At 45.9% G+C, this 26,623-nt stretch overlaps 2 protein-coding genes across 2 annotated transcripts in view; one reads left to right on the top strand and one right to left on the bottom strand.

Annotated features, from left to right (window-relative positions):
• The window catches only part of immp2l (inner mitochondrial membrane peptidase subunit 2), a 208,065-nt gene that overhangs the window by 132,622 nt on the left and 48,820 nt on the right, over nt 1-26,623 (top strand). The window lies entirely within an intron of this gene.
• Nucleotides 7,948-25,648, bottom strand: LOC146666906 (leucine-rich repeat neuronal protein 3-like). Its single transcript, XM_085411454.1, has 2 exons — nt 25,447-25,648; nt 7,948-10,414 (listed from the first exon to the last, which is right to left on the bottom strand). The coding sequence occupies exon 2, from the start codon at nt 10,048-10,050 to the stop codon at nt 7,948-7,950; it is 2,103 nt and encodes a 700-aa protein (XP_085267580.1). The 5' UTR covers nt 10,051-10,414; nt 25,447-25,648.

Genomic DNA, 26,623 nt, shown 5'->3' with positions numbered 1-26,623 from the left:
TTGGTTTGGTGTTTATATTTGAATGCAGTCCTGCAAAAAGCCGAGTGGATCCTGTGATTCAGCAGCTTGTAGAACCTGCTTAAGAAAGTTGCAGTGATGGTTTCTGACCTCATCAGTCTCTCACTGTGGAGGAGTTTTGGCCCACTCTTCTGTACAGCGTTGCTTCAGCTCAGTGAGGTTTGCAATGCAAAGCATTCATTCATGCACAGCTCTCTGAGCTCTGCAGCAGCTCCGTTCTTTCCTTCTTCAGTTCTTCTGTTGCAGATCTGCTGCTGTGCTTGGATCATCGTCCTGTTTGATGAAACAGTTTGGTCCAAGCTTCAGCTGTGGGACACACAACCCACTCAGATCATCATCCCACTTCCAGATGTGCTGCTGTGTGTGATGAACAAACATCTCCACTGTGGTCTCATCTTTCCAGGAGTCCTGAGCTTTGTTCAGATGCAGCTTTGCAAACCTACGCCGTGCTGCTGTGTTCTTCTTAGAGAGAAGAGGCTTCCTGCAACTCTTTCAAACAGCCATACATGCTCAGTCTTTTTCTAATTGTGCTGCCGTAAAATTGAACCTGTTAATGAGGCCTGTAGACTCTGAGATGCCTTGGTTGATCACATTTTCTGATAATCAATTAACAAAGTGCACCTAGCTGCTACTTACCCTCTAAATTCCTGTGGAAGCGATATGAACTTTTGTTTGTGGATGCATTAAAAAGATGGAAACGAGGACTGGGTTTGCTTGTAGTTTGGATTTCCTGGAAAGTATTAAAGTGAGAAGATGAAGATGTAAAGTTGAAATGTGAAAACGAAAGCAAAAATGCTTCATGTCACGCTAATTAATCAACCTTCCTTGTTGTTATCAGTAACTCAGCAGTTATTCCAGGACTGCTTCTTCAGCTCACTGTGACGTTTCATATTTGTTGCAGATGTTTGATACTCTGAAATGAATTGATGTGGTTTTGTTCATAATTCTCTCAGAACCTCATAAGCTGCCGGCTGCACCGCCTGAACCACCGTCAGTCGTCGTCAGTAAAATAGTGCCGCTTACAGCCCGTCACGTCCAGCACGTCCAGCATGTGCACTCCAGGGTTTCATGAAGTCTAAGAGCTGCAGTCATTCTATCGAGATTAAGCAACAGTCACATCCTGTTCTTAGCTCCAAACACTGTTCACACAGTTTACTTCTCACTTCTGTTCAATTTTATTTATACAGCTCCAAATCACAGCAACAGCCGCCTGAAGGTGCTTTATATTGTAAGGTAAAAACCCTGCAGTAATACGGTTATTATTGTAGACACCACAAAATGACTCAGAAGTCCCTGCAAACAATGTTCATACACGACCATATGTTTGGATATATACTTTATTTTGAGTAGTCAAAGTGCTCTCGGAGTCGTGCTTTGCTGTAAGACTCTAACTGGTGCAGTAAAGGTTATATGGTTTCTTTTTCTAAAGATAATAAAATACAACAAAGCCGCTGCTGAGTATGAAAAGTTCTGTCTACACTGAAAAGAGTAACACGGTCTTAAAGCGAGGCCGGTTTGCCTCAGACGAGATCTCGCCTCATGAATACGTCATGAATACGGCTGTGAGCATCGACACGCAGCCCCAAACAAGCCTTTTCCTGTACAGCATCTCAGCTACATGCAAACGGAAACTGCTGGGATTTTGCCACACAAGCGACTCTCGAGTTTACAGAGAAAGTCTGAAAGAGAGCAAATATGCAGTGAGATGCAGTTCTCTGGGTGAAAATACCTCGCTGGTGTCAGAGGTCACAGAACAATAGACCGACTGCTTCGAGTGGCTCAAATAAGCACTCGTTACAACCAAAGTATGCAGAAGAGCGTCTGTGAACTTTGACGCTGATGAGCCACAGCAGCAGAAGACCACCAAAGGTGCTGCTGTCAGACAAGGATCATTTAAATAGACTCACCAGAACTGAACAGTGGAAGATGGAAACACGTTGCCTGGTCTGATGAGGCGCCATTTCTGCTGCAAAGGTCAGATGGTAGGGTCAGAGTTTGAATCCATGCTGCTGTACATCAACACTTCAGGTTGCTGCTGGTGTGATGGGTGGGGATATTTTCTTGGCATACTTTAGGCTAGGGATGCACCGATACTGGTATCGGGTATCGGGTACCATACCCGATACCCGATACTGGTATCGGGTATCGGGGCCGATACTGTAAAATATGTTTGTACTCATACTCATAAAAGTTAACCGATACCATGAACCGATACCAACTTATTTCATTAATCAGAGGGTGGCTTGCCATTTCTGTTGTAGTTTTTTAGATTGGCCACTAGGGGGACATCCCGCACTAAACAGGCACAGGGTTAGGCGAGTCAGACTGGCAGCTCCAGATAAAAAAAGAGAAACTGGAGGCTGCTGTAGCTAGGCTAAACAAAATGTCAGCAGTGTGGACCGCAACAACTTTAACTCAGGTTTTGGAAAAGCGATGGAAAATGTCAAGAGAAAATCCACGGGCAGTTAAAATAACGGAGGCTCTGACTCATTTTATCGCTCTGGATGACCAGCCAATGCCGGTCGTGGAAAACATAGGATTGCATCGTCTTCTCAGCGTACTCGTACTCGAGCTGCGATATGAAATTCCCAACTGCCCACACATCAGGGAGATAATGGTGCCAAAACTTTCTGAAGAGGTAAAGACAGCAGTGTGTGCGCGATGTCAGTCCTCGGTTTAACGGCACACTGATGATCCACGGGCAGATGAGTTTATTCGTCAACGCCAAATACTTTCGTTATTTTGTTTGTTTGTTTACAATATGGACACTCTGCAACAATTTAAAAGTTTATTTTATTCTCAAACCTAATTTGTATTTATTTTATTCCAAACAGAAGTGTTTATTTATTATTCCGAAAGCTCGAGACAGTGCCAATAGTTCAGTGATCTTTTGTTAAATTACAATGTGGAGACTCTGCAATAATTTAACAGAAGTGCTTGTTTTTCACTTGAAATTTTTTTGTGGTCATTTTTATTAAGATTAAATTTTTTATCGGCAGAGAATAAAATAAAACCTGTCTTCCAATTCATTGCATTTGTGTGTGTGTGTGTGTGTGTGTGTGTGTGTGTGTGTGTGTGTGTGTGTGTGTGTGTGGTAGAAGTATTGGTTTTTGTATTCTTTATCGGCAAGTACTCAGATCCAAGTATCGGTATCGTATCGGTTTGAAAAGATTGGTATCGTTGCATCCCTACTTTAGGCCTCTTAGTACCAACTGAGCATTGTTTAAACTCCACAGCCTCCCTGAGTGCTGTCTGTCCCTCTGTGGCCACGGCGTACCATCTTGTGTTGGCGTCTTCCAGATGAATAACACTTCATTAAGCTCGAATCCTCTCACACTGGAGAGGATTCTTGAACATGGCGACGAGTTCACTGCACCTTTTGATGTGCTGAACATCGGTCCAGGCTGGCGTACCCAATGAAGTGTTTCATGAATGCAAGTTTGTTTTTTTTAGTTCAAGAGTAATACTCATAATAAACATGTTTATATTAGTTTTACTGATATATAAACCTTGTATGTGATGTTTGTAAAGGACCCTTTGGCATCACATTTAAACGCTCGGTGTAAGAATTACTAACGTGAAGGTTTGATGTTGTTAACCCGAGCCGCAGCAGCTCCTTGCTTAATTAAGAATACATTTTTTTAATCATCACCTTCAGTGGTGCCGGCTTTGTCAACACCAAAGTGCGTGTTGTGCATATCTGACCGACTTGCACTGTTTTACGCCCTGAGATGAGAACCAAACGAAGGGTCACTGTCACCAGTCGTTCTGCCATTAAGCCAAACACAGGAGCCGAGAGCGTTAGAGCAGCTCGCCGACGATCGCCGCAGGGCCGACCGTCGCCGGCAGCTCGCGCCGAGTCTGTGTGTGTGAAAGTGAAACTGTGTGTCCTGAGTCAGTATTTCCTGGAAAAGATTAAAAAAGGACGCCCACGGAGCCAAGAACAAAAACACAAGTCAGAGGTGGAGTCATTAATGGGTTCCTGCCGCTCTACTGTATATAACCTTGTCTTGTAAGTGAGTGCTATCTGCTGCGGTTTATCAGCAGAGGTTAAGTGCACTCTCGCCATCTGCAACCTGCCATCACGAAGCAGCAATAAAAGCTCAGAAAGCTTCGTGCTCCAAGATCACCCAAAGTCAGCGATGTTGTTCGAGCCTAATGGGCCGATGAGCGGGAGAATAATTACTTAAAACCCAGGAGGTTCTACATGAGGGATGCTAGATAAATGTAAGGCTTTTTTTATTCGTACCCGAAGCAAAAAGCTGCAGGCCTGGCCTAAATACCAAATGTTTATAATGGGGTAATAATTCATGAGAAAAATGGTGTTGCTCTCTCGCCAAGTTTATTTTCCCCGCTAACACGGAGCGGAGAAATGGGACACTTTACAAACGGAAGTGTTGTAATGAGGTATTAGCTCACTTGTGCTAAGATCGTTAGATGTTTTTCATGGATTATTAGCTGAAAATGAAACGGGGGGTGGGTAAACGCTGGTAATGTAATCGTATATAATGGCTGCAGATATGATTCTGCTGGGACTAAACGTGCAGTCAGAGCTCATTAAGCTCGGCGGCCGGGCTTGTTTTTCCTGGTCTCGTTGTATTTGCAGCGTTTCTCTCTCGCTTTGAACATCTGATCGTCTCTACGACATCGACTCGTGTCGCGCCCTCGCCAACGCCGCCTTTGTTTCATTCGCCAAACTGCAGGATCTCTGAGGTGAATGCTTCAGCGTAACTGTGTTTTTCGAATATCTACAGGGATCCACGATGTAAACATTTTTTTAATTATGAGCAATAGGAACTAAAAAGTGCTGCCGCAGACTTTCACACGGTGATTATCAGGATTTTTAAACTTCGATTTAAAAAATAGTCTTTATTTAAAAATCTCTCCATCCGTCCTCTTCCATCCATATCAGTAGCCGATCCCAGCTGGGCGAGGGGCGTCCGCCCTGGATAGATTAAAATGTTGAATTTTTACTTCATGTTCATGGTGTATATTGTTTATTGTGATATATACTGTTACTATAGATAAAGATCTAGTACCTTATCCCTTCGGCCAGCCTTTTCCTTAGAATAAACTGGGGTAAAATAAAGAACCCGGCGATCACCAGAGGATGATTCTGAATGTTTCTCATTTCTCTCCATTACTTGAGCTTTGCCATGAGGGCAAAATTTCCATTCGACACAAAACTAATATAATCTAGTGAGGAGATTTTTTGAAGTTCACTGAGCACATTTAGACTTTCCACACGATGCACCTTATTATTCTGAATGCAGCACAAGCTCTAGGCGAGGATCAGAATCCGGCCAGCATGTAAAATATTTCAAAGGAAAAAGCATTTTCTGTGATGCCCTGACATCCTTGAATGTTACCGCACTTCAGAGCAACTTTCCAAAGAGGATAAATGAATAATTTGATTGCAGTGACATGTACTGAGCATGTGGCTGCTCCTCATTGGCCAAACGTTTAGATTCTGCTGGCCACGTGACATTTTTTCTACTGGTCTGAATCAAGTTTCAGTTTAGTAGCGTTGCTGAAACGGCTTCAGTACAGCTTTTCCACCAATAAGGTGACCAGTTAGCCGACATTTCTGCAAAAATCCCATCAACGGAAAAGTACCACGAAACTGCTCAAGTCGGGTCCATTGATGTTAGAGTCAGCTAAAGCATTCCCAGTGCTAGTGTGGTTTTCTGCCGTTCTACTGGTTTGTGTGGAGTCCTGGTTTCAGTGTCACTGGGACGTGAGGATTTAATTTAACCTGCCAGTTGGGCTGGGTGCTGTGTGCGAAGCTATTCTTGTTCCAAGATGTTCCCTCTGGATCTGCCACAACATATTGTGCACACACCCTCAGCAGTGAGCTATTACGCACTTGGAGCTTTTTCGTTTTCTTAGCGTGTATTGGCATTTCTTTTTTATCTCTGACAGAGTTTAAAAACACCGAGACGCTTCCTTTTTTTATTTGGTTTGGTTGTGAGGATTATATGTTGACATATTGCTCCTCTCAGTGAGGAGTGAACCACAGCTGAACCCAGCAGGTGAGGGAGGAAACGAAAAGCTTCTAAATGACCTGTCAGCTCCTTTTTTAAAATCCTTCCTTTCTCCTGCAGCTGCTCTTTTAAATACCCAGAATACCTTTCCCCATGCTGCGCTGAAGCATGCGGCTATAATGCAGTGCTTCCCAAATGGTGCGCAGGTTCCAGGTGTGCTGCAGAATTCATCTGTGCATGCAGGAAGTAGTGGATCCATTTTTAATTTAGTATCAGTACCTTGCTCAAAAGGAAGCCAGTTCTGTATGCAGACAGTTGCCAGATGGTGGGAATTATTACAGCGTGACACATGAAAGGCTGTAACTGGTAGTGAGAGGGACATAATGTGTGAGTGGGAGGAGAAAAGCATAACTAACCACCAGCACGACCCACGAGTTGGAGAAGAACCTGCAGAAACTGTTGTCTGTTAACGGCCTTCAGTGCGAGGCTGAAGAAGATGCTTCGTGCTGACATGTTTCCGAGCACGCTGAGGAAACACTTACAAACCCAAACATCACTTCTGAAAGAAACTTGGCTCACTCTGAAGAGTGCTGGAGCTGAGCCAGAGGCAGGTGCACCGCGTGGACTTTGTGAGAATGCCTCAGAGGCAAACCGTAGTAAAGGGTGCTTATTGCAACCAAAAGTGTCATCGAACAGCGCAAAGAGTAACTGTGCAGGTGTGCATGAAATTAAACTTGTTGTGCAAACCCAGATCTGGTTTAAAGAGCACTGCCCGTCCTCCCCTTCGTCCTGTTTAGGACTGAAACTACTTTATCCAGGGTGCCTAATCTCGCCCCTCCTCTGCAGTCAGCGTTGAGCACTTTACAAACGAGCCCGATAGTTGCTGAGCTGTTCCTGCGACGGCGGCGGTATCTCTCCAGGGTCGTGCCGGGAACGGGCCGGCATGGGCGCCACGTTCTTGCTGACCTACTCACTACCTGCCTCTAATGGGTCATATTTTAGCTCCTGTGGCGGTGACAAATGGGCGCGCTCTAAAAGCCCTGTCCAAGGCGCTGAAACTCGGTTGATCTATGACTGAGTCCCGCTGATAAATGCCTCCTATCAGTTTGTGCATGACGCCGATTCATCACCGCGCCGAGGTTTGTTCTGGGAATCCATATTGGATTTTTAATGAAAGAGAATATAATGCAATTCAAAGTCAGTGGGTTTGCCAATGCCCTCGCACTTTACACACACAGTCATTAAGGTGCACACACACATGCTTACGCACAAACAAACCATCTCTCTTGTCGTGCTGTTGAGATTGCATTGCATTTCCCTAACAGCGTTAAAGTGTCTGCCTTGAAGGGCGATCCCTGTAATTGTGTTTGTCTCCTGCAGACCTCACACACAAACTACACAAACGTCATCCACACAAAGTGGTGTTTGAATTATTTCGTGCCAGCGCACACATGCTTTGTTTTTTTTGGTCTAAATTTCAAGAGAAAGATTGGAGTTATGACACTACACAGGTTTAATGAAAAATGTATTTCTTCATAAAATTGTTTACATTATAATCAGGTTTATTGTACACTAGGCTAACAAGTTTCTCTCTGCCATTATAAACTATCTTTGCTTAATGTAACACGGCAAAGAAAATGCTTTCTGCAGACGTCAAAGCTGCTTCGACAAGGTATTTAAGACGAGAAGAGTTCCTGTGCTGTGCTTTAGTCTGGCTGCACTGCATGAATGACCAGTAGCCGTGTGGATTATAGTCGCGATATCTGCCTGATTAAGCTATAATGACACGATTTCAGATAGAAAATAGTTTTTAGCCAGTTACGCAGGAGTATGATTTATCCGCTGCTGAAGTCCGCTCGTGGAAGGAGGGTTCGTAAACTGTCCAGTGTCCCTCACTCTGCATCCTCGCTTAATCCCAGAGCGCTGTTACATACAAGGACGCGTCTTACACAGAGTCATCCGTTAAGTCTATTACAGTTGCCGTCACCTTGATCCCAGACACACCAAACTCAAGGAAAGAAGAAGACGAGGAACGAGTGCTGGCAATCAGCAGCGCTTCGGCTTGGTCGGCCATTAATTTCCTGTAAAACACCTGGCTGTGCAGGGACGTGTAGACGACAGAGCAAGCCACAGCGACCACGATAAAACACGCAGCACAAGCAGCCATCGCCACAACGTCCCATTTGTGGGTCGTCTCCCTCGGGACTGCCGTCTCCTTTGTGGTCACATTGACGCAGTCCCTGCTGTATCCAGGCTGCGCTGACACCACCTCAACACAAACCTGGTAGCGAGTGGACGGCTGCAGCTGCTTGATGTGATACTCTTTGACATCAGCAGGAAGCCTGGCTGTAAATGGCATCGAGAGGCGGCGGCCCTCTGCTAAAATGGACCAGTTTAGTTGTGAAAGCAAAGAGCCTGTGCTTTCCCACGACACAATGACAGAATAGGACTGGACAGACATGATATATACATGTAAAAGTTGTTTCGAAGGCAGGGCAGTGTATCCGTTCACTGAAACGAGCACAGACTTTAGGTCTGCCCCGACGAGATTGTGGGCGACGCAGGTGTAAGAGCCAGCCTCCTGCTCCGTGGCATCGTAGATGTCGAAGGTTCCCTCTGGGTGCATGTAGTACTTATTGGAAATGCTGCCAGGTATGACCCTGACACCCGACGGTGTCACCCAGTAGATCTCGGGCTCTGGTTCTCCAAACGCCCGACAATGCAGTGACACTGAGCTCTCTTTGCTGATCTCAACTCGATCTGGGAGGCTCCCGGGTGAGATCAGGGGAAGGCAGATCTCCGTCATCTCCCTGAAGTGCACCTTTCGGACGTGCTGCCCTTGGTACTCTGGAGGTTCCACGCAGAACAGCGAGTCGGGCTCCATGAAGCGAACGGTGGTTCTGTTCGTGTTGACCCAGCGGATGACACAGTCACAGCGGATCGGGTTGCTGTGCAGGCTCACCTCTCGCAGGTTGGGCAGTGACTCCACGGTACTGCGATGAAGGCCGCTCAGGGAGTTGCTGTTGAGCATCAGAGTCTCCAGTCTGGGGAGCTTGTGGAAGGCCCGAGGGTGGATGTAGGACAGCCTGGGATTGTTTGTGGCCTCGATTTTTGTCAGTTCTGGCAGGTTGTTCAAGGCGAAACTGTCGATGGAGACCAGCTGAGGCATGCTGTTGATGCCGAGCTCTTTGAGGTGCAGCATGTCCATAAAATCACCTCTCTGGATTCTCTCAATCGGATTCTTATTCAAATCCAGAAACTTCAGGTTCTGAACTCTTGTCAGAGCTGCTCGGGGTACTTGATTAAGCAGGTTGTCAAAAAATGAGATGCTCTCCAAATTGTCGAGCCCGACCAGAGTGTCATCAGGAATTTCAGTCAAATTCATCCTGGCGAGCACAAGGCTTCGGAGGTTTGCCAAGGGCTTAAAGTTCATGTCTGACAGGTGAAGGATGGGATTTTCTCCCAGCATCAATATCTCCAGATTGGGGAGAGGCCTGAACCACTCGCTGTCGATGCTTGTCAGTCGATTGGAATTGAGATGGAGCCTCAGCAGCCTGCCCAGGCCCTGAAAAGCCCGGGAGCTAATGGAGAAAATCAGGTTGTGGTTGATGTAGAACTCCTGGAGGTTTGGGAGGGAAGCGAGGCAGCTGTCAGAAAGCTCCTGAACCCAGTTCTCCTCCATGTGGAGTGACAGCAGCTGGGGGAGAGACCCCAGACGAACATCGCTCACCGAGGAAATGTTATTCTGGGACAAGTCAATTTCAGTGATGTTGGCCAAGTAATCCAAACTTTTCTCCACATTAACAATGTTGTTCGTCTGCAGTAGCAGCACCTGTGTTTCTGAGGGGAGTCCCTGCGGTAGCGCCGACAGGCCCAAGTCATTACAGTCCACGGTGGTAGCCTCGGCGTAAATAGAGCTGGGAGAGAACCAGGGTCGTATCTCGCATCGACACAACGCGGGGCAACGAGCGGCCCCCTCGGAGGCCAGAACAAAAGCAGCGAGACACAGCTCAGCCAGCAAACAAGCCACAACTGCTGCCTCCTTCATCTTGGCCCCGTATTCCCTTCAGCCAGTAATTGGCCCTTATGGAGTCAGCTGTTAGCGGTGTTAACTTCACAAATAAAAGCTCATTTGTTACTCCAGCAAGACAGAGCGGATTTCTGCTGACGCCTGGTCCCCGAAGCTTTGGCCCCGTTGTCTTCCCACTCTTGGCAATGAGAGGCAACCTTTCAGCTCGGTGTGTGTCAGGTTGTCTCGCACGCTGTGATGTGTCAAGGTCGACGCGTCCTTCAGGGAGCGGCGCTGAGAAGCAGAAGGGCGGTGGAGGAGTGCTGAGGCTCTGGCTGGGGACGAATCACTCTGCCTTCCATCATTATTATCCTCCGTCGCTGTCACTGGTGGCAGTTTCCATCTGGGGAGACGGGAGAGAAAGAGAGACCGATATAAGACGCTGCTGTTGGGGAATGTTGAGAAACATTGCCTGGGATTACTACTTCAGAGTTACATCACAGTTTCTCTGTTAAGATGCAGTAACGTGGGTGGCTATTAGACAAACCCCAACTTTCAGTGAGGTGACCCGACCGCTGTTATTATGTATATTTTTGGATAAGTTTGAATGAGCACATTTCCACAGCTGAAGGGTGAAAGGCAGACAGGATGAAGTTTTTAATTTTCTGTCAAACATGGAGCTCTGAGATGATGCTTAAAAATGTTAATTCAAGAGGCAAAACAAGTCCTCGCTTCTTTCCCCTGTGTTGTAATTAACAGATTCTCGCCGCCCCCTGAACCGCTCCTCTGCTGTGAACAATGCAGCTGCGCACACTTATCAAATCACCCACACACAAAAACACAGCAGCCGCAGCTGATGCGCACAACCTCGAGGTGTTGTAGACCCACCACAACTATCTGTCGTGCAAGCTTGCCTGCGCCGCTTTCTGCCTAATTCATGAGACGCTGAATCAACGTTGTCGGTACAGGTGACAGGTCTGCAGCGAGCTTTGCCTATGTCGACTGCACGTATTGATGCTTTGATTAATTTGTGACCTTGAGTGCAGAAGCCACAGTCGAGTGTACAACAGTAGATGAAGCTGTCAGCGTGAGCTCGAGCAGCCGGCTGCTGATGAGGACGAGCTATGGCACTTCATGCATATATTAGCTTGTTTGTGGCGCTCTGTGCGTTCAGGTTTGCAGAACTGAACGTTGCTCTGTCACTTATTCTCGTTCCTCGTTTCTTTATCGTGTGCTCTTTTAGAAACCTTAAGTACTGTTCTGCACGATGGCTTTGATGTCTCCTAAAAATCAAGTTTCTAAACTAAACACTAAATTCTGTTACATCTGCATGTCTGGGGCTGATGTTAACATACACCCGTTTTTATTAAAACTATTGTTTGTTTGTTTTTTATTATTGTTTGTTTAAATTCCCAAATCCAAAAAGCTGCAAAAACAGAGACGTGGTCAAAAAGTTTCCATCTACATCCTGTCAGATGGCCCCGCCCCTCCCTGAGCCTGGTGCTGCCCGAGGTTTCATCCTGTTAAAAGAGAGTTTTTCTGTTCCACTGTCGCCAAAGTGCTTGTTCACTGGGGGTCGCTGGCTTGGATTGATTGTTGGGATTTTCTCACCACATTTCACTATATAGTGTCTTGAGGATTGAATGTTTTCCAAAATTGCAAAGCCTAGTGGGAGGCAACCAAAAGACCAGATGTAAAGCAGGTCAAATAAATAGGTACATATTTTACGGTAATGTTATTTTTTAAAGTCATAAACGACCACTTGCAGTACCTTCACAGCCCACACGGGGCCTGCACTGGGAGCCGGTGACGTAGAGGCGTCGGGGCCAAACGCTGACATCGTATCGAAGTTACTTTGTATGAAAACAAAAGTTAACTTAAACTCAAAGCTCCCACTTCAGTTCAGCAGGAGAAGGCACTGGTGCAGAGTGACTGTTTATGTTGTCAAACATGAATGAAAACTAATCTGAAAATTCAAATCATGACTTTAATAATCCTGAATGTTACTGACAGATGAAGCAGGGAAGTGTTCCCGTGCAGCCATCAGGGTGGAGCTTCTCTGCCTGCATCCGTCTGTGTGCAGCAGCTCGCTCGGCTGAGCTGACAACGTTGGAACGAATGAATGTGCCGATCAAGCACGTTCATTCAACGTGTAATTAGGCTGTATTGGACACTTATATTTGGACCGTCTGCCTTACGAGGCTCACTTCAAACTGCGATCATTCCTCGCTCGTCTCCGCTCATTAAAGCGCTCGCGGGCGTCCATCGCCCAGACAGCGAGCTGCTGTGCTGTATCTAACCTTACAGGATTATGTAAATGCCTCTTCACAGACACGGAAACAACAGCGTCGTGTATAGTATTTAGGTAACGACAGAACCGAGCTCTCTGCTAATGAAGCAAGCGTGGTAGGAATGTTAAACGGACGGTTTAATAGTGGATGTTTTCTCTTTCGGCTGGAGAGCGCACTCTCGGGAGACGCCGCCGTACGCTGATTTAATTTCTCCTGTTTACCTCGGCAGTGTTCGCACACTCATTTCCCTCTTATTACTTAACTCTAAAAGCCCGCAGGGGCTTCTTTCATTTCCCCTTCCTGCACAAACACAGTTACATCAAATGGAGATCAGAGTGGTGCCGCTTTTCATCATGTGACAGTTTAAACGCCGTGATTGTTTTAGTTTTTATTGAAAGAGGAAGTGATGGAGATTCACTGTCCACTCTTTATGCAGTCACGTGTTTAAGGCGTCACTAATTTCGCTGCTGTTAAAGTGTGAAGGCCTGCTCACTTACACACTTGCACCAATCGCTGTTTAAAGTAATCCTTCTTGATCTGTGGGTTTATTGTTTCAGCCCCGCCCCCTTTGAAGCCAGCTTGATTGGTTGTCTCAGTAACCATCTGAAGCAGAGCCTCCAGAGACGTTTTCAGTTTTCAGATTTAAAGTATGGACAAAGACTAAAACAGGATATTGTTTGTTTGCTTCACTTTGATTTGTTTAAGCTCACAGTAGAATTTCACAGTTTTATTCTTTCAAATCTATTTTTTCTCCACAGCTGGTGTTTGTGTTCAGTTCAGTTTAGTTTTGGCACACGGTGATAATCGTAGAGACGCCCAGTACAGAGTGATTGAACCTGAGTGTTTATAACAGTCTGAAGCTTCACCATCACCACTGGATCACTGTACATACACAGTACATATACATACACAGTACATATACAGTATAAATGCTGTACAAAGTATTTGACCCCTTCCTACTTTCTTTTTTGCATAGTTGTCGCACTTATCATATCAGACAAAAATGCCCAGAGCAAATAAAAATAAGTTTTTCAGTGTTTTCAGAGCCCTGACTTTCTCACACAGGGCAGGTTTGCGTAGTTTTGGTATATTAATAAATGAAAACATCACTAAAATCTGCATTTTGATGCTGATTTTATTTGTAATTTCCACCAGGTAAATTTAGGGAAATGAATCAAACTTTTAGTGACTCACAGTCTCAATAAAACCATCTGTCTCATGAGCTAAGACTGCTACTAAATTAACAATATTTCCTCTGCATTTCTGTTTTATTTTAGTTTTCCAAATTCCCCAAATCATTTGTTAACCACAGTAACCTTGGTCTGAACCACCCTACCAAGTGCTGCCAGTGCAGAAATAACTGGGAGGTGGATTTATACTGGAAAGAGAAACCATGTGCGGGGACACGATTGTTATTTAGGTCAGTTTCATAATAGTTTGATATTGTTGTCACTAATCATACGTGCATATAAACTCAGAGGTTCACCAAACCTTTGTGAGATACTTGTTTTTAATATTCGACGTCTTTGGTAAATAAAGGAAATTCTTCCTTTGAATTCTGGAATAAAGAATCTTTTTGTGGACGAGTGTAACTGCTGTATTGATAAATTCAGTCACCTGTAGCTCTACACAGTTAATGGCACGACTAATGTTTCTCGTCCCGGGTTGAATCTTTCATTAAAGAGGAGTTTTCTGCTGCGACGGGCCTTTCGCAGTTTCTCCAACATGTTTAGCTGACGTGCAGGATCACTGCCCGCTGCACAGAAATGTCACGACCTCAGAAATTAGAGATTGTACTCTCCCCATTACTTTTCTTTGCCGGGAATAGAAGCGATTGCTGCTGAGCGCACGGCGCGATCCGGCTGCAGGACCTATTCCGGCTCACTCTTTGCCAGGGCAGCACTTAGGGAGAAAGACCCTCCCACTGTTGATAAAAGTATTTAGTAATGCATTATACGACCTGCATACAGACGTGGGAGCTGCTCTGTTTAACCCGGTGGGACTGCAGGCCTGGCCACTTTTTTTAAGTGCTGAGTATTGACATTTGGCGAATGGATTAAAGCAGCTCGAATGTGAAATATTTATGCATTTCTTATACAGCGGGGGGAGAAGCCAGGGGCCACAGCTCTTAGGGCTCCTCCGTCCTAATGTGGCAGACGTTTCATAAAGTGGTCCCAGTTCCCCATGTTTTATTCAGGACTCGCTGATACACACGGCTATCCGCAGCTCGCTGCTAACACCCTCCTCTGAGCTGCTGCTCCTGGAAATGTCTTAATTACATCTTTGGAGATAGATGTGAAAGCAAAAAACAAACTGACAGCCCACTGATTACACTGAATTTGTTTCTGCTGGTGGAACCTGATCGTAGTGGTGATGGTGACAAACTGCTCACCCAGAGGTTGACGTGCAACTTCCTGGCAACACGAATGCACAAGGTTGCCTGCTGAGAGGCAACCTGTCTCCAAACAGTCTGCCACCGATTGCTGACAGTTTAGCTTAAATGTTGCAATCAGTCAGAAGATAGCAGCTTACCACCTGTTCCTGTGTTCCTGGACCCAGTCGCTGAAGCATTAAAGCCATAATGTCTACTTTAAAGGGGTTCATTGCACACGGTTGTGTTGCAGCCTCCAGCCACTCTTTTTCCTCTGTGTAGCGTAAACCAACCAACAAACGGCAGAAAATCAAACGTCTGAAAAAGTATTTAAGGTGGTGGATGAACCGCATCAAAGCCCAGTACAAGATGAAAAATACATTTTTGGAAATGTAACTCGTGCAAAGCTACTCTAGGAAAGTCCAAAAATAAGAAGAACATGCCAAAGCAACAGGTGGCGATATGATTCTAACCGTGTAGAAATTGGCCAATCAGAAGCCTAGGAGCCTGGGAGGGAAAGAGTAAACAAAGATGGCGCGTAGAATCAGTCTTTCTAAGTGGAGCGACAGTAACTGCGTGTCTACATGGAAGTGTGTAAAACCTGCAGATAGCCTCTATCCGCCTTTGTTGAAATTCATCTCATGTAAACTTTAACGGCGTGTACGTGTGGACCGCATGCACAGACAAGGCTGCGTTTTTGGACTTGGCCTGAAACAGACAGAAAAGGAGCTCGTCATCATCTAATGTTAGCTAACAGGCTATGCTGTTGTTGCCATGCAGATATTTTGGGATATTAAATTTCTGTTACTGCTGCAACAGTAAATTCTTACTGCTCAGGATCTGCAGACACTTCCTCACAGTGAAACAGACATGTGAACGATGCATGGAGCTGCAGCTGCGTCACAGCATCGGTTTTCACAAACGCCTGATTGCAGATGTTGCTGCCAACAGCGGCACATCCAGTTTTTAGGTTTAGGGAGCCGTTACTTTTGCACGGTCACGATGGCCGCCTCGCTGATGAGAACGTGAAGCGTGGACATCTGAACATAAGCATGACAAATGTGAACAGAGTGGAGCGAGCAGTGAGAATAAATAGGACAAATAAACAAGCGCTGACTCGTTCTTCGAATAAATGTTGCTGTGAAAGTGTCCAAAACACGAGGTGCACAATCATATAAATGAGTCTGTGTTTGCAGAATAAACTGTTTGCTTTCAAGTTTCTAATTAACACTTTTATTCACGGCACCGATGCACCCGGCCTTTCTTTTCTATAGATTGCACATAAATAACTCTCCTCCCTGCAGACAGATAATCACCGTCAGATTCTCTCTCATCTTTATTAGCTGCTGTGTTTTCAGTCAGCCGCTTTGTCTCCACTCTGCAGGCGTCTGTCCTTGAGACCCTGGGCTAACACAAATGCCTTTAAGCAAAATGCTGAACACCCACCGGCTCTGTGTTTGCTGACCTCTGACCTCCCCGTGGGAGGGAGAAAACTACTGCAGTGTAAGAAAACCCCGTGAAATAAGCTCATCTGCTTTTTCCTTTCAAGGACATCTCATGCAGCAGACCTCGGCCTCGGTGTAAGCAGACGGTGACAGATTTATGATTTCTGCTGATTTATCACAGTTAATCGTCGTATTATCACAAACAGATTTCATGTTATACCCACTTCATAAATTGATAGCAGACTGCGTCTCGTTGCCACTTTAACGCCGTCTCCATGCACCAATGTGGCTTTGGAGACGGCGGCTCAGTGCGCGTGGTCGCAGACCCGGTCCTCGTCGAGTCAGCCATTTTTCAAATCAGACAAAGTAACAAGTGCTGATGTCACAACACCATCACCCCGGTAACGAAGGCCCAGCAGCTGCTGCACTTCCTCCATCTCCTGAGGAAGAGTAACCTGGACCAGGACCTGCTGCTGGCCTTCTACAGCTCCTCGGTGGAGAGCGTGCTCTCCTCCTGCCTGATGTTTGTACTCAGGGGCCACAACTGAGAGCAGGAAGGCTGCACAGAGGGTCATTAACACCACCCAAAACACTGGCTGTGCCCCCCTGGAGGCCATCACCACATCCTCCTGTCTCAGGTAAACCAGGGCCATGACAGGTGACCCCTCACACCCTGCCCACCAACTGTTTGAGCCACTGCCCTCTGGTGGGCGCCTCTGGTCTTCCACACCTCCAGACTCACCAGCAGTATTCCAGCATTTCTGGGCCAAATACGATGAGTTTGATTTAGAGATACAATGACTGCAACGCTGCAAAGGGACAGAAGGTGGAGCCTTCTCATTTTTTGTTGCGTTAGAGTGGAGAAATTTACGCTGGTGGAGATTCTGCACATTTGATGAACAGTTGTATGAGACCTGACATGTTAGCTCGATGTCTAGGACTAAGACTAAAGGACGACTCACAAACACACTCAGGGAGCTCTCTGGGGTTCAAGCCGTCACCCCTCCTTTCACTGCCTGACACCAAAGCCAACGAGCCGGGGATGAACCTGCTGCATTTAGAGGCAAAAAACTAAAGACGACAAGTTCGTAAAGTTTCCCGAGAAACTTCAAGATGTACAGAGTGCAGCGAGAATTTCAGGGAGGGAAACACTCATCAGTTTTGAGGACAGTTGATCCTGGATGAGTCTTTATGGATCTTTCAGGACTTCTGCTTAGTCCATAGTCGGTTGTGGTAGATTTGATCACAGCAGCAGAAACGATGTGGAAATGCTAACCAAGGAGAACCTCCAGGACTGTTTCCAGCCGAGGTCTCTGGAACGTTCTGCCAATGCACACCATGACCATGACTATGCTGTTGGCATTTTCCTCCTTTAGACGATTTGTACCCGAAAACAAAACCAGGGGTTTCAAATCCTCAGAGCTAAAGAGGTAGCACCTGAACATGCTGGAAAAGTGCATCCATGTCTCCACCGTCACAGCACTCACCTCGCCTGAGAGCCACCCCATTGTCATCCCAGGCAGGTGATTGGCTAATCGTCCTTTCCTCACCCTACTCTTTTTGCACTGTGAATCACTCAAAGAAAGGACTCGACTTTCAATAAAAGCATCTTTGAGAGGCGAGCTGTCCAGAGACACGTGACGAATGATTACAGCAGGAAAAGCTGTTTCTCGTGGCACCAGAGTTCACCTTTGAAGACGGATTTTGTTTCTGGGAAATAAAACACTCCGTGCTTCGTGTAGTAAAAGCGATGTTTTTTCCTGTGCTTTCTGCCGAGCGGCTCCTGTTCTAATAAACCTTAAGATCGTTAATAATAGAACGTCTATTTAAAAAGCTGCTGATCCTACTGCGTAGTTACGTCTCTATGTGATGGTGAGGCCGGCTGCAATCTGGACGTATATAAAAGCAGCACACACTGTATACACGGGCGCACACAGACTCAGGTTGCTGTGTTGGATCTTCCATCTGTGCTGTTTGTTCTGGGATAGCTCTGTTTTTCTTGATCTTCCCTCTGCAAAGAAATCTCTGTTTGGTCTCCTCTGGTTCAGCAATTTCAGACATTAAATGGTGTTGACAGGAAGTGGCCGGTCATATTCGGGCCCATCTGTTAAGTGATGGATTAACTGGTGTAGCTGGGAGGTGTGGAGCTGTTCTATGTGGTTAGGATTCATTAGACCAACGTTGTTTTTTAAGGCATTGTATATTATTATTGTCTTGTTCCTTGAGACATTTTAAGTGCTGTTAATCAGCCAGATGAAAATAATGCTAACAGTAGCAGCACTGCTCTTGGCTTGCTTGTCTCCAGTACTACCTTATACACTCTGATAGGGTTTGCTGGTATTATCAACATGTTTTTAACCTAAAACCATCATCTTTTCTCAAATCTAACAAACAGCAAGCAAAAAAAGAAGCCCTTAAGTGCCAGAAAATGCAGTACCTCTAATGTCCACTAGAGGCTCCAACAGTGACAGTCCCCATAAACTCTGATGTCCAGCAGAAATAATCCTGTTTACAGCCACAGAGAGGCAAATGCTGCCATTAAGGCCTGAAAGCGTGTGAGAGCCATCTTTTATATACAAAGATAATAATAATGTCCTCATCAAAAGTCCTGAAGAGGAAGGTATTGTCACAACTCCAGCGATACAGGACAGTCCGGTGCAAATTTATGAATTTCCAGCATCTAGGACAGAAAAGTTACTGGAAGGACGTCATGACATCAGCCCCTGCTTTGTGATCTGTGCTTTGAAGAAAGAAAGAAAGAAAGAAAGAAGGAAAGAAAGAAAGAAGGAAACTCCATCCAGCAGCGAGTGACCAATGGTGGAGCCAATAAAGGTGCTCTACTAATGCAATAAAAATAAAAACTTTAGCAAGAGAAGCTCTGAAATCCTTAAAACAACTGCATAAAAAGCTGGAGTGTGTACTTCTGCACACATTTAGTCTCTTGAGCTTCGTGGATGTCTTAAAACAAAGTCTGAATGCCTGTATTCTGTTGCCTTCATGCACGGGACAGTCATTCAAACCCGAGACCGTTATTAGGGTAATGTGACACATACAGCGGCGTCGCTTCATCTTTTTTTCTTTACCTGACATGAGTCAGCGCTGTGGTAATCCTGTGCAATTCACATTGATTTATATCAAATTAAGGATGGTCCTAACAGTGACAGAGAAACGACCTCAAAAAGCAGCAGACTGTCAGAGTTCTGGACTTTGGGGATCATTTAGAGCCTTTCTGTTAATTATTGTCATGTTTCTGAGTTTATTTGGTTTATCCTCACAGCGGCTGCTTCCTGTGTTTTGTCTCTACTTTAACTTCTCGCTCTGACTGATTGGGTTAATTGTCTCCCCGTGTGTTTTGTTTTTTTTTCCCGGAAGTAAAGCTGAGTTTGGAGTTCACTCCCCATCTCCGGAGTCCAAACGCCACCTGCCGCACAGCAATATGATTCCCAAAGTTTAGTTTCTTACGTGGGAACAAGAGCGACTCGATTAGAGAAACAAAACTAAATGTCACTACATGATCCATTTTAATTATGCTTTTTGTCATTTCCATAAACAGAAATGGTAACATTTGTTGCCCAGTTAAAAAATACGGTGAAATAAATTCACACTGAAAATTCCTTCAGTTGAATCCTTGGACTGTGTTTTTACAGACATGTTAGTGCACTGTCCTTTAGCTCCGGCTGCAGCGGTATTAATACTCCCACACTTGTTTTTCTCTTCTAAAGATTTATAAAAGTCCTCAAATCTGTACAGAAATTCTGGAAATTCTTAGTTGCATAAAACCTTTTTGTCGTAGGAAATGTGCAGTAGCACTCTCTGCTATCCTGAAAACTTGATCGGTCCTGTAAGAGGATTCTGTAAAAGACTGAAAACTGAATGAAACTTCGTCGTTTGGATCAGAAGACTCGTTTTCGATCAGCCTGCAGCTTCGCTCCGATCGACCCGACTCATTATCAGCAGCTCGGGTTAGCAGCAGACAGCGAGACACGAGCAGAACAGTGTGTACCGGTTTCCTGTATTTCCTCTTTTTACTTTAATTGATTTCTGTGGGTGTTATTGGCACGAGACGGGGAAGACGACGTCGCCAAAACATCCAGATAAGATCCGAATTCCCGCATTAAATCCCCCGTTCCCTCCCTTCTTTCTCTCCTCCCTCCGTTTGCCATTGATTTACGATTAAACCCATCCCAAGCGAGGCTCGTCCGCCCATTTATCCACTCCCCCTCCTTCTGCACACGCTCCTTGTTAGCATCACCAACATTAGAATTCACATTTAGCCTCCACTCCCACGAGTCGCACTTCTCTCTTTAATCAGCAGCCAGTCTTGCTGTTAATTACCCTCACAGTCACATGCATGTGGAGCACGTAAACACAGGCGGGTTAACAGCCTGACCTCTGTTTGTCAGCTGACGACGGTACATGTGTAAAGCTAACCATCTCCTGTGTGTTCAGTGCGGAGGAGGCAGCAGCAGATGGGTTCTTATATCGACTCTGACAGGTCGCTAGATACAAAGCTGATGGTGCTGCACTACATTTCAGACTGTTTCATGTGTGGCTCGATGCTGGCGGATGGTGGGCAGGGCCGTGGGCTGCGGATGCCCGGGAAGATCGAGCAAATACTAAAGCAGAATGTTGGCGAGCGGCGTGAAACTGTTGATTCTACTCGCAAACGCTGTCACAGCAGAACCTGTTCTAATCGCCCTGCCGTGAACTTTAACCTCTGCCACGCTGACCGAGGCTTGTGCACGCTCCTGGGTTTGGGGTACATTTGCTGGGACGTCCAGTCCCGGGAATACTGGTGACTGTCTTCACGTGGGAATAATCTTTCCCACTGGAATTGTTTGGATTCATATCATTTTTTCAGTATTTTAGGAATAAAATCAGTCAATAAATCAGGCGGTGCTAGATGAATGATAGATGAGCAAACCTCTCAGTCCAAACCTCCAGAACACAACGTGTCCATTTATGTGACACGTTGAACTTTTCCAGCTCAGAAATCTGAACGATGGATAAAGCCGGGTTCGAAATTCCTTTTGATTTGGAGTCAAAGGTTTTTACAGAGGGGCTTCTGGGTATTTTGATCATTTCATGAAATCCATGAAGTCCATTTCCTCCATGCGTCTGTCTGAGTCAGGCTCGGAGCGATGTAGGAACAAACGTTTAAACCTCCAGAATGCCGACAGGAGGAAATCCCGTGGACCTTATCGTTCACCTCCCCACGTGGGAAAAATTAGTTTCGGTTATGGTGACACGTTTCCGTCAAACATTTTACACGCTGATCCTTTTTATTATTTAATAAATCAGAAAATGTTCTCAAGAAGACGTCGGGCAATTTTCCCGTGTTTCAGGAGTGAAACGCTCCGCAGATCTGTGTGATTTATGATTCCCTCGAGCCCGGAATAAAAGTGAAAAGTTTGGTGGGTGTCAGCGGTGCTGAAGTGGAGATTTGTGGCCTCTAACGTTATGGTTGTAAATTACAGACATTTTTATTGCAAAACACATGTTAGTGGTGAAAATCCATCAACTAACATCACCATGAAACTTCCCCAGCTGATGCATAAAGACTGGTGTGTCTACATGTGCAGAAATACTCATTCTGTAACAGCATATGTGCTCATCTTGGTCATTAGTGAGCTATGAAGTAATAATGAAGCCAGGAAATGATGTGTGCATGCTTTAACGTGTCAGGTAGCTGAAGGTCGCGGGTCATCTTCATCTACCTGAGATGCTCTGAGTGCTGATTACACCCCGTCCACCGCCCTGACCTCCTCGCCTGCTCTGGCCTCGACTTTGAAGCGCAGAATCAGCAGATGTGAACGGGCTCCAGCTTCAGCAGCAGCTTACTTCACGTTTGATGCTGGAGTGAGTCTTTGACAACGATGGGCCGGGAAGCCACAGTGATGCTGCTTTGTTTCCCTGAGGAGAATTCTGGAATATCACCAGTAAAGACAAAACGACTCTAAAGTAATTTTTTGGCATCTCGTCGTCGACGGGAGGCTCGGCAGAGGAGATTACGTCTCTCAGAAACATCTCCCCCTCGTTGTGTTTTGTCTCTCGGCGTGAACGCGTACGAGGAAACTTCGCTTTATTGTCCGCTCTCAGCACCACAGTGTCTCCGTTTCTGTTCAGCTCAGCGCTTCATTTTTGAAACAACCTCCAAACAATGAGCCCGATTTCCAGCATGGGGAGAAGAATCAAGCAAACATGATTAGCGCTGATTTGTGTTGGGCAAGTTTTATTCCGCAGCAATATCCTGATGTATTAACCGATGCAGACATGTTGATTTTCCTGGCAGCGCTGCGTACTGCACAAGTGGTTTAGTATAGATAGTATAAGAGGCCCAAATCCATTTATGAACACGGCCACAATGAGAGAGGGCCAAGAATACATCGTGATTCATGTGACAAATGAGTTTCTATCACCATTTGTTACAGACTGCATTTGTTTTTCGGGAAAAGTCCCCCTCAAGCATCGATCTGAGAAATGGAGTTTCCAAAAAATGATGAATCTCATACAAAGTTTCAGGCAGAGCTGCAGCAAACGCTACTCTCCTACACCTGAGAAAGATGCTAATATCTGCCAGACACGTTGAAATGCAAAGAAATGCATAGAAGAAAACAAGCAGCAGCTTAACTTTCAACTTTTTCTTCCAGCTGAATTTAATTCTGCCAAAAACAAAAGAAGCAGCTGAGTGTAGAATTACGCCGAGCGGCCGTGGCCCACTCAGACCTTTAATCACAGCTCTGATTAACACACCAAACTAAGATGAAGTGTTTTCTTCTCTGTGATTTATGTTGATTTTCTCGTTAACAGCTTTCCTTTTGACACCAGCAGGAAGCTTTAATTTCAGTTCGGGGGCTTTATTGTATTAGTTGTGACTTTTTTTGAGCCTACATATGTTTTTATAAATATTAATTATATTATGAAACAGCAGACCCCAAACACATGTAGTAACATGAGGGAGCTCTAGTGGGCAGCAGACTCCACTTTGACAATCACCAGAGACCTGAGAACCGGGATGTCCCCCACGGGTTTTAGACGTCTCACTGTCGCAGTTTTAGCCGCGGCCATGTTGGCGTTTTAGAGCTCGAGGTGACCATATTTGGTATCATTTGATCATAACCTCATAGTAGCCACATTATTGGTCACATGATGTCATTAAAAGGCTCCAACAGCACAAATGCGGTCAAGGCATCCAGTTCAGGAGCTAGCCGAGGTCAACCCTAGCAGCTAGCAGCTGTACACCTGTCAGCCAAAGAAGCCACGCCCCCCAGCAAGCTTTGACCAAATGTAGCCCCGTTATCTACAAAACATCTAAACTTCTTCTTGAAGGTCTCCTGGACGTCCGTGTGGGACTTTCTCTTTATTTATTGATTTGAATAAAACACTAATAATAGAACAGTGACGTTCTCGTGCAGTAATGTGATTCACTGCTTTAGCCTCTGGTGGCCGTTAGAAGAACTGCAGTTTTTGGCACCTTTTAAATTTTACTTCTTTTTGTTCTTTTTTCTAAATGAACACGGTCCTGCGGAGCTGGAGCCAAAGAACAGCACATTTCCAGCAAGCCAATCGGCAAAGTGGTGCAAATGTAGATAATGAGTGTTCGTATGTGCGCTGTGTAACCGCTCAACTGGAGTTGCATGGGTCGTTCAACCTGCAGGAAACTGAGTTGCTGTGTAACGGTTTCATGCTGTTCATTCCCACACGTGAAGTCTTAAATACGCATTTTAAGTACGTGCGCGCCGTCCACTAGATGGAGCTCGGTTTAAGCTGCAGCTCTGGATACGTGAAAGCTTAGATGATGTTTATCATTATTGTGACCCGGTTTACTGGAAGGTTTTTTATTGTTTCTGTGAGATGTCGTTTAAACACATGGATATAGAGTTCAGCACTTCGTAATTATCCTTTTGTTACTGGTTAGACTTAAGCGTATTTAAAGTAATAATTATGATTCCTAATGAGTCTGTGATCAATTTGCATGTTTGATGGACAAACTGAATGTTAATGCCTAAAATCCAGATTAACTGTCGGTGCTTTCAGAGAATGAGAGGATGGGACTTTATCCCATCAGGAAAAGAGAGAAGACAACATGTAGTTTGTGCTGTGAAGCTGGGGATTCCCGTAATGATAAGAGTGCAATAAGTCCCCACAGAATAATTAACTCTGAGCTGCGTGGCTCCCTTAAAACATGTGATTGTGATAAATGGGTCCAAACGTGCTTGTGTTTGTCCTCCTCCTCCTCACACAGGGACGGAGTCTCCGGTTTAAAAGACCTGCTGTCATTATTTAATTAGGAGGATTATTCCAAAGTGACTTAGCACTGTTATTGTCAATTAAATCAAAATAATAGGCTATTTTGCTCATGCAGTCTAATCAGTCCAAATGTGCTGCGAACCCTCTGAGAAATCACGCCATGAAAATTGAGGATGAACGTTGACGTATCAGTCTTGGAGCTCCGGAGAGGGCTGCGTCTTTAAAGTGTCCACGGCCGACGCTCCGAGCCTGACGCTGCTGCATGTTGACGTGAGGAAACTGAGCTTCGGCGTACTTGACCCCTGTTTAGCCGGGCAGGGGGGAGAAGTGCTGATTTCAGTCTGAGCACTTAAAGACGCCTCCGTGCACTGCTGCTTATTATGAAGGAGGCTTAAATACAGCGGGAGTGAGGACGGAGGAAGGAGGGAGGCAGAGAGGGGCTGAGGTTCTGGCAAATTAGGCAGGCGGTGGTGGAGATCACCCCACAGCCAATCCTGTGACCCCTCTTTCTCTCCTGACTCACGTCGCCACACCGCACGCTGGCATCGGCCGCCAGTCCACGGCGGCTCTGACGAGAGCCGACGAAGCCCGGGACGCTTTCGCCTCATTGGGAAGTGTCCCGGCGGCTCGGTTTCCTGAGGGGACGGTTGTAGCTTTCGCGTGTTATCACGAGTCTTTCCTGCTTCTCGTCACTATGAAAAGACACAAAGCTCCCCCGCACCCGCCCTTCCCTTTATCCAGGCTTGTTGCACACTCTGCCTTTCTCTGACTTCAGGGATGAACCTGTGGAGTGACACTGACAACACCGTGTCCCCTCACGCTCCACTGCAAGACACCAAAGTGACAAAACGCGAATAGCGACTAAAGTGACGAGGCGTCCTCGCACCCCTCCGGAACGAGAGAGAAAAAAATCCCCCAGCCCTGTTTTCCTACTCCCCTCAGCTGTCAGAACCGCAGGCTGAGTCGCCACAGCGCTCAAGGACTACCGCAGTCCTGACAACGCACACACACAAACACACAATCACACGAGTACACTGACACATTCCCGAAAAACCACACACAGCAATCAAACACTCACCAACAGAAAGTAGGAGCTGCATCCATCACATCCCGTGCACCGCGCAGATGGACAGCAGATGGACGGCAGGTATTCCTGGCATGGTTGCAGCGCCGCGGAGTGTGTGTGTGTCAGTGTGTGTGTGTGTGTTTTATTTAAGGCATGCAGTGCTGCATTTTAACATCCAGCAGAAGCAGCTATTTTCTTGTTTTCCTCGAGCATCTCCAAGAACAAACGTCTTCTCTCTTTGGCTCTCCACAGCGACAGAGATGTGGAGAGAGGAGGGAGGGGGGGGCGAGCGAGAGACACTCATACAGAGAGAGAGAGAGAGAGAGAGAGAGAGAGATCAGGAATTAAATAGAGAGAGAGCAACAGAGAGACACTGAGAATGAGTGATCCTTCCTCTCCTCTGCTGTTGGAGAGGAGATCATCCATCACTCTATTACACACACACTCCATGAATGCGCACACACACACACACACACACACACACACACACACACACACACACACACACACACACTCCAGCTCCCCTGGGAACTGCCAATGAGTGTTCGCCTTTGAAGCTGTGGATGAATCTGATTGGTTTAGCAAGCTGCCTGTCAGTCATGATCCCCTGTATCCCCACGGCAACGGAGAGGAGGTGGTGATGGAAAGGGGGTTTGGGGTGGAGTGGGTGGGTAGGAGGAATTAGAGACAGAATCTGTGGAAGAGAAGGATGGACGACAGGGTGAGCTGGTGAGGAGGAGAAAAAGATGGAAGATGATGAAAAGTAGAGACCAGAGGAGGAACAGCCTGCCTGGGAGGGGTCATAGTGCAAGTCACAAAGGTCCAACAGGCACAGGCGAGGGTAATTCACAGACTGTATATAAAAGATGGGCATTGCACCAAGTCTGAAGAGTTTAGCTTCTCTAGAGGTGCTTTACACCTGCATTCTTTCTTATGACCAGCAGGGGGCGACTCCTCCGATTGCACAAAGAAGTCTGACTGCATAAAAGTCGAACCTCAGCTCAGTCGATCTGGGGCCTGATGATCTTATGGCCTCATTAAACATTTCAACTCTTATTGAATACAACCTGTCCATCCATCACAGGTGGAGCGAAAATGCCCAGACATCCCTCACAGTCGCAACTAGAGCTGGGCGATATATCGAGTTTTTAAAAAATATCGATATATTTTTATACGAGATATAAGATGT

The sequence above is a fragment of the Rhamphochromis longiceps genome, linkage group LG7 (genome assembly GCF_057381845.1).
Source record: "Rhamphochromis longiceps isolate RC_006_pf linkage group LG7, R_longiceps_female_GT1.1, whole genome shotgun sequence".
NCBI lineage: Eukaryota > Metazoa > Chordata > Actinopteri > Cichliformes > Cichlidae > Rhamphochromis > Rhamphochromis longiceps.
The sequence above is the reverse complement of the archived record's forward strand: the minus strand, read 5'-3'. Positions and strand labels throughout refer to the sequence as shown.

Excerpts from the sequence above, each read along its gene's own strand:
- LOC146666906 (XM_085411454.1), bottom strand. The coding sequence starts at position 10,050 with ATGAAGGAGGCAGCAGTTGTGGCTTGTTTGCTGGCTGAGCTGTGTCTC.